This window comes from Sus scrofa, chromosome 6 (genome assembly GCF_054392235.1).
Source record: "Sus scrofa isolate SSC_HxYL_T2T_F1_AM1 chromosome 6, Sscrofa_HxYL_maternal_Yorkshire_Landrace_v2.0, whole genome shotgun sequence".
Lineage (NCBI taxonomy): Eukaryota > Metazoa > Chordata > Mammalia > Artiodactyla > Suidae > Sus > Sus scrofa.
The window spans coordinates 76459399-76472578 of NC_139388.1; the positions used below are offsets into that span (position 1 = coordinate 76459399).

General features: G+C 50.9%; 1 protein-coding gene across 2 annotated transcripts; it reads right to left on the bottom strand.

The window, feature by feature from the left end:
- Positions 1-2345: 2345 nt before the first annotated feature.
- NPPA (natriuretic peptide A) lies at positions 2346-4200 on the bottom strand. 2 transcript variants are annotated; one of them, XM_005664986.4, is made up of 3 exons: positions 3886-4200; positions 3461-3787; positions 2346-2645 (listed from the first exon to the last, which is right to left on the bottom strand). In XM_005664986.4, the coding sequence occupies exons 1-3, from the start codon at positions 4003-4005 to the stop codon at positions 2634-2636; spliced, it is 459 nt and encodes a 152-aa protein (XP_005665043.1). In that variant the 5' UTR covers positions 4006-4200; the 3' UTR covers positions 2346-2633.
- Positions 4201-13180: the final 8980 nt, after the last annotated feature.

Sequence of the window (13180 nt, forward strand, 5' to 3'; positions counted from 1 at the left end):
GTGCCAGGGGCTGCTGAAGGTCCTTTGCCCTCAAGGAACTTGCAGTTGAGGGGCACGTACACAATTGCACATCCAGGCAGAGTGTGGTGTGTGGTGTGTGCTGATAGTCATATGATGGTTGTAACATGCTGCCAGTGAGGCACTTTGCTTCGTCCTGGGTATGTGCAGTCAGGGAAGGCTTCAGGGAAGAAGTGGCGTTCTCCACGAGCCTTGAGGAATGACTAAAATGCTCTTGGGGGCACTGGGTAAAGGCTGTTCTAGGTGAGGGGCACAGCATAAATAAGGGCTGGGAAGCGAAGGTGGGGGGAGGCATAGAATCTGATCGGAGAATGAGGTGTTGGGGGGGAAGAAGCGGGCAAATGGGTCAGCACCGCTCCCCATTGTGGGTGAGCCCAGGACCTGGCGTGTAGGCAACACCCCTTTCAGAAGCAGGCACAGAGAAATGACATCTCCTCCAGTGGCCCCCACCTCGGTAAAATTTCCAAGTCCAAATGCTTTGGACCCGAATTTGGGAAAGCCGGTGGCTAATCTTTCAATTTAGTGCCCAAAAGGCACATGAACTTGCAGTTGGTCAGCATAACAACATTTCTTTCTTCATCTTGCTGTTTTTAAACTCAAATACTCTGCTCACTCTTCTTAAAACTAAAAGTGTGGAGTTCCCTAGTTAAGGACCCGGTATGGCCACTGCTGGGCTCGGGTTCAGTCCCTGGCCCCAGAACCTCTGCATGCCTTGGGCTTGGCAAAAAAAAGAAATAAAAAGTAATAATAACCAGGGGTTTCCATCGTGGCTCAGTGGTAACGAACCTGACTTGTATACATAAGTACTCGGGTTCAATCCCTGACCTCCTTCAGCAGGTTAAGGATCTGGCATTGCCTTGAGCTGTGGTGTATTTCTCAGACTAGGCTTGGATCCCAAGTTGCTGTGGCCGTGGTGTAGGTTGGCAGCTACAGCTCTGAGTCAACCCCTAGCCTGGGAGCTTCCATATGCCGAAGATGTGGCCCTAAAAAAAGAAAACAAAAAAACAAAAAAATAAATAAATAAAAGTGCCATTCACTCAGCTGCAGCACTAACTGAAAAATGTGTCGGAGAACAGCTAGGGTTCTCTTTTTTTTTTTTTTTTTTTTTTTTTTTGCTTTTTAGGGCTGCACCTATGGTATGTGGAATTTCCCAGGCTAGGGGTCGAATCAGAGCTACAGCTGCCAGCCTACCCCACAGCCACACCCATGCTGGATCCAAGCTGCATCTGTGACCTACACCATAGCTCATGGCAACGCCGGATCATTAACCCACTGAGCGAGGCCAGGGATCGAACCTGCGTCCTCATGAGCACTAGTCGCGTTCCTTTCTGCTGCACCTCAATGGGAACTCCCAGGATCCTCATTTTAAATATATTGTCTCTAAAAAAAAAATAAATAACTGAAACCAAAAAATACTAGGTGCAAGAACGATCTATCAAATACGAGCTACTTTAGATGTAATTAGAAAAAAAAACCTAGGTGCTCCTGTTGTAGCCCAGTGGGTTAAGAACCTGACATAAATGTTCGTGAGGATGCAGGTTCAATCCCTGACCTCGCTCAGTGGATTAAGGACCCAGAGTTGCCACAAGCTGAGGCATAGGGCACAGATGGAGCTGGAATCCCACGTTGCTCTGTCTGTGATGTAGGCTGGCAGCTGCAGTTCTGATTCAACCCCTAGCTTGGGAACTTCCATATGCCACAGGTGTGACTATAAAAAGAAAAAAAAAAACAAAACAAAAAAGCCCTGATATTTGTAACTTTTCTTTTTCAATAAATAAGTACCCTAAATGTGAGCACATCTGAGTAAAGATAAATACCCTTTGGGTCTCCTGGGGATTTTTCAAGATCCATGGTGAGGTGGCAGTGAGCATGAAGGCAGGTTAAGAGCTGTGTTTTGAGTCCCCAAGCCCTAAACACACACACACGCAAACACCCATACACAGAGGAATGAAGGGAGCCCAAAGTTGTGCAAACCCATTGAATATACACCACTAAGAATGACCTCTCTGTGAACTGTGGACATTGGGTGGCTCTGCTGTGTCAGTGCAGGTACGTCGATGGGAACATATGTCCCACTCTGGGGGGGGATGTTGATAATTGAGGAGCCCGTGCATCGGGGGTGGCCAGGGTTACATGAGAAATCTCTACTTTCTGTTCAGCTTTGCTGTGAGCATAAAATAAAACTGCACCCCAAAATAATTTTCTTATTTTTTACAAAGGAGGGGGAAAGGAATTGAGCATTCTTTACTCTGAGGAAAGGTAAAATGACAAGGAATAGCAGACTAAACTCCTTTCGGGAGTTGAAAGAAATCAGACCAACCACAGCCTTCAGCGTCTGTCCGTGGTGCTGAAGTTTATTGGTTTTGAAACCAATGTCATTAACAGGTGACTAAAATTTAACGCAGGAGTGGGAGAGGTGGAGAAGCCGCAATGAAATCACTTTACATTTAGCCTAAAATGTGAGACATGTTGACAGGAGGCTGCCCCTTGAATCGGGTGCTCTTCACACCTCAACTTGACAGCAACGAGACAGGACAAAGATGAGAGAGAGACCCCAGGGGATGAGGGTCTCTCCAAGTCTGGCCGGGGCCTGGCTCGCCTTTTCCTCCCTGGGGTTATCTTCGGTACTACAAAGAGAACAGAAACGTGTTTGGCTTGGGGACCTGGCTCTCCTGGAAAAGTCAGCTTCACAGGACAATTCTTACTTCCTCCGGCCCCCTCTCTAGCCCAACGACTGCCTGAGTTGCATGAACTGGTAAACGAATTGACATGAGGAGCTAGTAAAGTCGATCCTGGTAAATTTCCATTTTGGGGGGACCTGACAATTTGGGGAGGAGCATAAAATGCCAATCAGCCGGAAGAAGGTGAATTTTTTAAGTTCCCAGGGCTCATGGCAAGGAACTTCTTTTTTGCCTATCATTTTCTCAGCAGGCTCTAGCTGAGGATGACGTCATTGTTCCGAGAGTCACGGAGCTCCCACCCAGCTAGCGCAGAAATTTCAAAGAGAATGTGGTTTTTTGGTTTGTTTGTTTGTTTTTGTTTTTGTTTGTTTGTTTGTTTGTTTGTTTGTTTGTTTAGTGCTGCACCAGAGGCATATGGCGGTTCCCAGGCTAGGGGTCGAATCGGAGCTATTGCCACCAGCCTGTGCCACAGCCACAGCAACGCGGGATCTGAGGCTTGTCTGTGACCTACACCACAACTCACGGCAACGCTGGATCCTTAACCCACTGAGCAAGGCCAGGGATCGACCCCACAACCTAATGGTTCCTAGTTGGATTCATTCCTCTGCGCCATGACGGGAACTCCCCAAAGAGAATGAGCCTTAATGCTGATCCCTCTCCTGCTGAGGGCATCCCTAGTGGTACTCTTTCACAAGGCCTGAACATCAATGAAACCCCATGTCCTTCCTCCCCGTCCCATTTCCACCCCTGGTTTCTCTTACCCGGAAGCTGTTGCAGCCCAGTCCACTCTGTGCTCCAATCCTGTCCATCCTACCCCCGAAGCAGCTGGACCTCCGCAGGCTCCGAGGGGCAGCAAGCAGTGCCCTCAGCTTGCTCTTCAGAAGGGCAGATCTATCGGAAGCGTCCCAGGGGCCCCGCCCCAGGGCACCCCCATCTCTCTGGGCTGGGTTCACCTCCCCGGTCCAGGGAGGTACCTCCAAAAGGGGGCTGAGAGGGGCCCCCACTTCCTCATTCTGCTCGCTTAGTACTTGTGGGGGCATAGCCTCATCTTCTAAAGGCATCTTGTCCTCCAAGTGGTCCAGCAAATTCTTGATAAAAGGAAGAGCGGGAAAGGGAGAGATCTCACTGACGGGCACCAGGTCCCAAAGCCCCCTCACCCCAGACTGTGCCCCTTTCCTGGCCCTACCTTGAAATCCATCAGGTCTGCATTGGACACGGAGCCGTACACAGGGTTCGCTCTGGTTTGCCCTGGGAACTGAAACACCAGAACGAGGAGGAAGCTCACGGTGATGGTGGAGGAGCCCATGCTGGCGTCGGTCAGGGAGTGGTCTGCCACTTGCTCCTCTTCCCTCTCCTTTCTGGTTTCCCCCTCCTGGCTTTCGTCCGTCTCTGTCTTCCAGCTGCCCTGAGCCACCTCTTTTATAGCCCCCAGGCTCTCCGAGAGCGCAAGAGGGATGGAACCCTCCCCATTCTGTCACTTGCAGTGATAAAGCCGCTGAGTGAGGAGCCAGCAGAAGATGCCCTTTTAAAGTTATCAGTCCAGCCAGCTTGTCACAGCCCCTCCACCTTGAGCAGCCCCAACAACCCCCGGGACCCTCAGCTGCAAGAGCCACATTCTTGTTGATTTGCCTCAAGAGGTTCCCACTTCAAAGGTGTGAGAAGAGCGAAAAAGAGTCCTTGGTTATCTCCCAGCGATGCCTCGGGCTTCTTTCTCCTGGGCAACGGGACCCAGGCAGGGAAGCACAGGGTGACGGCTGGCTGGCACCCAGCTCCCCTGCTGGTTTGCGGCTCAGCTGTCAGGGGCTCCAAATAAGGGCGGGAGAGGAGGAAATGGCAGGCAGCCAGCGGCTAGGGACAAATTAGTCCAGATGCTCCAGCTGACCTCACACCTGACTCCTGGGTGGGGAGGGCAGGCCTTTCCCTCCACAGGGCTGCCCTTGCTCCCTGGCTGTCACTCTCAGCCATCAGGTGAAGACAGAGGACTTTTTTAGAGTCCTAAGTCAGCCGGAACTAAATGTGACAAATGTCCCAAGAACCCTGCTCCCAAATACAAACACCCAGAAGAGTTTGGGGAACGTGGTCATCGCTCTGCAAATCTCACCCCCGCACAGCTCCCTCCGAGGTGCTGCAGGAAATGGGCCCTGAGAGGATGCTGGCATTTGCCTTTTTTTTTTTTTTTTTTTTTTTTTGTTGCTTTTAAGGGCCACACCTGCATCATATGGAAGTTCCCAGGCTAGGGGCTGAATCAGAACTGCAGCCGCCGACCCATAGCCACAGCAACACCAGATCTGAGCTGCATCAGTGACCTACACCACAACTCACGGCAACAACAGGTCCTTCACCCACTGAGCAAGGCCAAGGATCAAACCCGCATCCTCATGGATAATAGCTGGGTTCATTGCCACTGAGCCACTGTGGGAACTCTCCGGCATGTTCATCTGGAGAAGCTCAGCCTCTGGGTTTGAAGCATGGAGGGCCTCACACCTTCCAGGCAAGCTCCCAGGCAAAGTTGGCTGATGGAGTGAGGGTGGGAGACAACCAGGGTCCATGCAGTTTCCCTTAACGCCGCCCACGTCCTTCTCTGAGGCTAAGAAAGCGATAAGCCCCTGAGGCCTCCATTTCCGCCCCCACCCCCAACAAGAGAAACACCAGGGGGTGAGCTTGTCCACGTTTAAGGAGGGGCCTCCATTCACTGCACTCAATGCTGCACACTCTTTGATGCAACGTATCCTGGGGGCAATCCTGCACTTGAAGGGAGGAGAGCCCAGCAGTGCAGCCCCAAACGCGGCTCCAAAGAGCTATGAATAGGTGAGCAAATTCTAAAGTGTGAATTACTATCTAATTGCATGGCGCTCACCACGGTTGTCTTTATTGGTTGGGTGGAATGTGCCAGACACTGGGCTGAGAGCTATATGTGGATTCTCTCCTTTTCATCACCAGCTCCGGGATATGGTCCCCATTCACAGAGGGACAGAACTGAGACGGAGAGGGTCTGTTCCCTGCCCAGCGTCACTCATCACCGGGCAGAACCAGGACTTGAACCCTAGGTCTGACACTGGTGTCTTTATTCTCCACCCAGTTCACAGGCCCTGCTGCCTCTTTGTAGGATGCTTCCTTAATAAGCCCTTTAGACACAGTTCCGATTAAACCCTGCCCTCGTCCCGGCCCCTCGGGATGCCTCTGTGCACCTCCTCACTTTCCCCCGACCTGGGGCTGTAGCTTTGCGTGCTTGGCAAGTGTGTGAGTATGTGGACTGGCTCAGGAAAGCACCACGCCCAAGCTCTACCACCTATTCTCACACCTGACATGTCTCAGTCTATCCCGCAGAAACCCAGGAAATGCGGGTGGAATGACCAGCTCTGTCCCGGCCAGACCCTCCCCTGGCTTTGCTCACTCCCTGGTACAGTGAGAGGGCAGGGAATGGGGCACTATGTGGCCAGAGGCCACCTGGGGTGTCCAGGGATGTTCTATTCTAGAGGAGAAAGGCGCCCTCTTTGCTAACTGTTTGGGGCCAAGCAAACTCAACGTGAAATCTAAAATGGGTGCCATTCTGAGTAGGGGCTCTGGGGGCTGAGAGCCGCCGTCTCCGGATGCGCCTCTGGAATGTGCTCACAGCTTAATTGCTCTGGCACCGGCAGGGTTATTATTAGCAGAGGATTCAGTGAGCAGGCGCCCTGGGGAACTGATGCTCCTTGCCACATGCGTCACACAGCTGGTCCCCTGGAGATGCCCTTTGAGAGGCTTTGATGTGGGCATGACTTCCAAAAGGGCACCCTGATGGGTGCCCTCTGCAATGGCTTGGCCTATGAGGGCTGATGCTGTTCCTGTGTCCTGTGTCCTGTGTCCTGAGCCACGCCTTCTGACGCCCGTAGGTGACCCAAGAGAAAGCAGAAGTCCCATCCAAGGTTCCAGAAGGAGAATTTCAGAATTCTCCTTAGCTTCTTTCATTAAAATTACTTTTCCTCAGAGTTCCGTTGTGGCTCAGTGGGTTAAGAACCTGACTAGTATCCATGAGGCCAGTCAATCCCTGGCCTCGCTCAGTAGGTTAAAAGGTCTGGCATGGCCATGAGCTTCGGTGTAGGTCAAAGACGTGGCTCGGATCTGGCATTGCTGTGGCTGTGGCCTAGGCTGACAGGTGCAGCTCCGATTCGACTCCTAGCCTGGGAACTTCCATGTGCTGCCCCTGTGGCCATAAAAATAAATACATAAAAATTAAAAGAATAAATTATTTTTCCTCTTCCAGAGTGAAACTGGAGTGGGACACGAGTGTCGTTTATTGAGTTTCTTCTATTGGCTTTGGTTTTTTGGCAGAGGGCGTGTGGCAAGAAAAAGAATGTTCAGGTTTGCTGCCCTGCGGGCTTTGTATATAGCCAACACCACCTCCTGCGTTAACAGGGCCCAGGGAAAACACAGACAATTCCCCAACACACATGCTGCCCCAACCCCCCAACCTATTAACTACCCCAATCCTATTAAAGCCCTTGATTTGAGCCTGAAATGAGTAACAGCTTCATTTCCGTGCCCATGCTCCCCTTTGGGGAGAGTGTGTGTGAGGCGGTTGATATTTAATAGGGTGCTTAGAAGCCAGCCTGTAGGAGTGAGAAAAAAAAATGTAGCTAAAGGCACAGAAAACCAGATCCACCTCCCACCCCCACCTCTCCCACTTGGCTGAAAAATCAAAAGCCTTTTTTTCCTTCCTTATTACTGGAAAGAAGTGGTCTTAGTCATATGAGGAAATGAAGATTGCAAATGGGTGGGAGAATCCCAGAACTGGGGTGTCTCCAGTTTCCAGCCGAGTTGGGTTTCATGACCCTCCATGAGGATGCTGTGGGCTGCTTCATGGAGCCATGAGGGCTCAGCCATGTCATGCATGTGGCAGAACTGGTATGGAAAACCCATCACATTCATGGCAGGAGTCTCTCAGACCTCAACTGTCTAAAGCAGAAGCTCCCGTTAGGAAAAATGAGTAGGACACTGGAACATATTTAGGGGTGGTGGCTTCTGACTTTGAAAGTGATGTTCAGCGGTTCCTGTTGTGGCTCAGCAGGTTAGGAACCCAACATAGTGCTTATGAGGACATGGTTTCAATCTCTGGCCTTGCTCAGTGGGTTAAGGACCTGATGTTTGCTGCAAACGGCAGTATAGGTGGCAGATGGGGCTCAGATCTGGTGTTGCCATGGCTGTGGCTGTGGTGTAGAGAGCTGTACCTCCAATTCGACCCCTGGTCCAGGAATTTCCATATGCCGCAGATCCGGGCATAAAAGAAAAAAAGAAAATGATGTTCCATTTCTTTGGTATGATGTGGAGGTCACTAGAACTGGAAAAAAAAAGGCCCAAGGCAAAAGTTCATTTGCTAAAGTTTTATCAGGGTTCTAGTTCAAGAAAAGCAAGAATGAGGGGAAAAGGAACATGAGGTAGTGTATTAGTCACCTATCGCTGGGTGACAAACTACCCCAAACTCTAACAACCTAAAACCACACACCTTAGGAGTTCCCACTGTGGCTCAGTGTTAATGAACCTGACTAGCCTCCATGAGGATGATGGTTTGACTCCTGGCCTTGCTCAGTGGGTGAAGGATCCGGCATTGCCGTGAGCTGTGGTGTAGGTCGCAGATGCAGCACAGATCCTGAGTTGCTGTGGCTGTGTCTGTGGCTGTGGCTGGCAGCTACAGCTCCAATTCAACCTTAACCTGGGACCCTCCATATGCTGCAGGTGCGGCCCTTTAAAAAAAAAAAAAAAGATAAAACAACAACAGCACACATCTGTTATCTAATAGTTTCTGTGCACCAGGAATCTGGCTCTGCTTGGCTGAGTGGCCCTTGCTCAGAGCTCGCATAGGCTGCTATTAAGATGTTAGCCAGGGCTGTGGTCCTCTCAAAGCTTGGCTGGGTACCTGTTCTCAAGCTCGCCCTCTGTCTGGTGATGGCCTCAGGCCCTTACTGAGGCTGGAGGTGTCAGTTCCTCGCCACCTGGGCCTCTCCATGGCGATGCAACTGACTTCCTTTACGTAGAGAGAGACTGTACAAACCACCACCTCTGTGTAGTCTTATCTTGGAAGTGAGTCACTAGGTCCAGCCCATGCTTAAAGGGAGGGGATCACCAAGGGCATGAATACCAGGAGGTGAGCATCCCTGGGGTCGGTCTTAGGGGCTGCCCACCACGGGAAGGAGAAAGAACAACCACAGAGTGTTATGTTACCAAGCTGGTCATAGCTTTGCAAAACAGCTTAGTGGTTATTTGGTTGGTTGGTTGGTTGGTTGGTTGGTTGGTTGGTTGGTTGGTTTACTGGTTGGTTGGTTGGTTTACTGGCAGGTCATGCTGGACATCATCAGCGGACTTCATGGAATCCAGCACCTTGGAACAGTCTATGAGGAGAGAAAAGGATGAGGGTTCTTCACTGGATCTTTAGGGCTGGTATAACGAAATACCACAACCTAGGTGTCTTAAAACAACAGAGTATACTGTCTCCCAGTTCTGAAGGCTAGAGTTCAAAAGCAGGGTGTCAGCATGGCCAGGCTCCCCCTAAACCCTGTAAGGAAGGAGGCTTCCTTGTCTTTCACAGCTTCTGGTAGCTGCCGGCAACCCTTGGCATTCCTTGACACGCAGGTGCATGGCTCCAGTCTCTGCCTCTGCCATTAGATGGCCATCTTCCCTCTCTGTGTTTCTTTGCTTCTTACAAGGACACCAGTCATACTGGATGAGGAGCCCACTCTACTTCAGCCTGACCTCATCTTAACTAACTACATCCATAGCGACACTGATTCGCCAACATCCCTGCCAGCACAACAACCAGGGACATACCTGAGTGCCCACCCCTGCACCTTGCCCTCCCTGGAGGCCTACGTGGAGGGGGAGTCACCCTCAGGCTAAGGCATGACGTTCCTGCTCTCTCCCCCTGATGCAGGGAGAACCAGATTGGAGAGCCTGAGCCAGGGAGGCCAGTTAGGAAGCTGATGTGCCAACATCCAACCTTGGCCTAAGTGGTGAGGGAAGGAGGAGTAGACATACCTGCCTGGGTGGTCCAGCCAAAAAACAGAGTCAAGAAAGATTCCAAGGGCTGACGTCATCAAGGGTGGAGCCCTGGGAGAAGGTTTACTCATTCAGGTGTGTCTCCGTTTGAGTTCTCCTGAATCTGAGACAAGTATTTGAGCAAAGCAGTTTGTTTTGGAGACAATCCCAGGCAATATTGGCAGGAGAATGGGGAGCTGACCACAGAGAAGGTGTTTAGCGATCACTGTGAGCGGTTCGAGCTTAACTCCCCACCCCACCCCCCAGAGAACCCTGGGCACCAGCAAAAGAGGCACACCACCTGTGTGGGCTGAATTCTGCTCCTGGTCCATGTCAGTTCCCCAGCACTTTCTGTCTGCCCTCAGGAACTGGGCTCCAGCTTCCAGAGAAAGTCCTCAGGCAGGAAAGGACGATGCTCTGGATGGAATTAGGGCTGGTGCACCCTGAAGCATCGAGGGCAGGGGCTGTGCTTGGCACTTCTGGAGAAAGGACACCAGAGGCACAAGACTGGGAGCCAGTGCCATTTCTCAGAAATGTTCCAGGATGCCCAGGCAGCTGTACAAGGACCTGTCTTTTCACTCCATGGGGAAAATGGGCCATTTAGTGGAAAAGCACTGATTGCATGAAAAATCCTCCAGACAGGAATTGAAGGCTAAGAACTGCAACATGAACAAAGGCACAACACCAAGTTCATGATTTTGTTTAGACCTAGTTCTGCGGGAAAATAAAATGCATTTCTTTTTCTTGCCTCGAATCCTCCACAGAAGGGTCAAAGCTGCCACAAGCGGGGTAGAGAGAGAAACGCAGAATCATCAACATGAGGTGGCATGTTCAGGCCATCAGTAATCTCGACACTGGAGACCCAACAAAGCCAGTTTACCCTCTGCTGAAGCTCCTTCCCGCTGTGAAGCCATGAGTTTGGTCTTCTTGTGTCTGCGTCCACCAACATATCTTTCTGTGTAGATAACTCTGACAAGCATCCACTGAGATACATAATCCAGCAGCGTCTTTGGAGGACGAGGTTGATGATAGGGAAGTCAGGGCGTTAAGGTCATGGCTATAGCTACACGGGGATATATTTGAAGGGGTTAGGGTCAGAGATTAGGGAGGGCTGGTTTTGGTTGTTTTTTTTGTTTGTTTGTTTGTTTTTGTTTTTGTTTTTTTTGCTTTTTGGGGGCCACACTTGTGGCATATGGAGGTTCCCAGGCTAGGGGTGGAATCAGAGCTACAGCTGCCGGCCTACACCACAGCAACACAGGATTGGAGCCATGTCTGCAAACGACGCCACAACTCACAGCAACGCCAGACCCTTAACCCACTGAGCAAGGCCAGGGATCGAACCTGCAACCTCATGGTTCCTAGTCAGATTCGTTTCTGTTGCAACATGATGGGAACTCCCAGGGAGGGCTGATTTTAAAGGGCATCCAGAGACGGTGCAGGTGCCACAATGCTGCCCACAAACACCTAAACACAGGGGGAGCTCAATGTCACGCCATTGGGTACATCAGGCCACCCACTCTCCACCCTTCAGAAGTCACATCTGGTTCCTTCACAGGTTTTTGTGGGGTTTTTTTGGGGGGGTCCTCTTTCCTGGACCTTTGCCTGGGGAAATAGTCTTGCGTAACAGGCTGTGTCTATAGCATACACACAGACTCTACCACCTGAGCCCTATTTAAGGAAAAGCTGGACTCACCTAGAAGAATTCTGAAGTGCTGGCTGGGTTTGTACAGTGGGTGTTCTGGGAGGGGTCTATCTTCATCACTTGAGCCAGAGGAGGGGAGGGGACTCTGTCTTCACCTGCCGATAGGCAACAGCCACAAATTGCAAATGTTGAACTGAGTGACGCCATTAGCAGGGTGACCTTGCCTCCCACCAGCAGTCCTAATTCACTGACTTGGGAGAGGCTGGGCTGTGCAGGGGTTGGGGGCCTGGGTGCTGGACCAGCATGTGTGGGCTTGAATCCTGGCTCTGCCTTTTTTTTTTTCTTTTTAACTGCGTGACCCTGAGCAAGTCACCTCACTTCTCTGTGCCTCGGTTTCCCCGTCTGTAAAATGAAAGATAATGAGTTCTTTCTCAGAGTTGTGAGGACCAGTATGAGTTCATGGAGCTGTGCCTGGGACATAATGTGGCCTTTACAAATGTTAACTATGCTAATTACTCATTGCTGCCCTGGGTCAGAGACACTAGGCAAAGCTGGCTCACACTTACACTGGACAGTATGTTGCTCCCCAAACCTTCTTTTTTAAGTCTTAATCTCACTAGATATCTGTAATCTCTGACGCACACTGGGTTAAAATGACCCACTATTTCTGGCTCCCTCTCAATCAAAGAAACATCAAACAAGAACAGCAGAAAGGCTGTCACATGCAATTACGGCCAGCAGCACTGGCCCACGAGTCACTGAGTCTCACTCCAACCCAGCGCTGGCTTTTAGCAGCTGTATGCTTTCAAGTAACATGTTTCTCTTTTCTGGGTCTCAGTTTTCTTATCTGTAAAATGGGGAGATCAATGGTCCCATCCTTTCTGCTGAGCTGGGATCTTAGAAGACATTCTAGGCAAAGGGAGTGGCATCAGCTGAGGCCTGGGAGCCTGAAAGCAGGGGCACGTTCAGCAGCAAGACCTGGGATGCCTGGAACCCAAAATGCCAAAGGCGCAGGACCTTGGGGGGACAGAGCAAGGACCCTGACCAGGACTCCCCACTGATGACGGCATCACTGTTGGATTCTGGTGTTGTCCCCTTTTCTGCCTGAGAACGAAGGTCTTCTCCCTCTAGGTAGAGGGGGAGTGACAGTGTGGGGGCCCAAGGGAGGAGCACCCCAAAATGCTGGACCTCTTATCAGACACTCCCGAACTTGCAAGCTCAGAAAATGAACATGCTTTTCAACTCAGGGTTTTGAAGCTCCTTTCCAATATGACATTAGGAATTGAAGGTTTGAACCTGAGGTTTGGGGCAGGATGGGGGCTCGCCTCCATCAGGAATGCAAATGAGCCAATGTGTGGGTGTGTCTCTCCCTCTCTCTCTCTCTCTCTCTCTCTCTCACACACACACACACACACACACACACACACACCCTGCCCCAATCTCTGAGAGCTTCGCTTAGGCCTTCTGGAAACAACAAACACAGGCAGAGTCCTTTGATGGCAGAATTCCAGGCAGAGGAAAGACAGATTCCTTGACACACACCCTCCTCTCAGAGGGTTACACCAGGGCCCATTCACCTCCCAGGGAGAAGCTGTCAGGCTTTGCAAAGCAGTTTCTGGGAAGCGGCTCAAGTGTTCCATTACTTAACAGATATTTTAGAGCAAGAAAAACCCTTAAAGAAAAAAAATTCCCCCCACCAGCTGCTTGACCGGCCCCTGAGGCCGTGTCCCCACCCTGCCATGAGGACACCTTGGGGACCTTCGAGAATTCTGATTGCTTCTTAATGCTGGATTCTTTTTCAAACACGGAGGCAAGTCAGTTTCAAAAGACA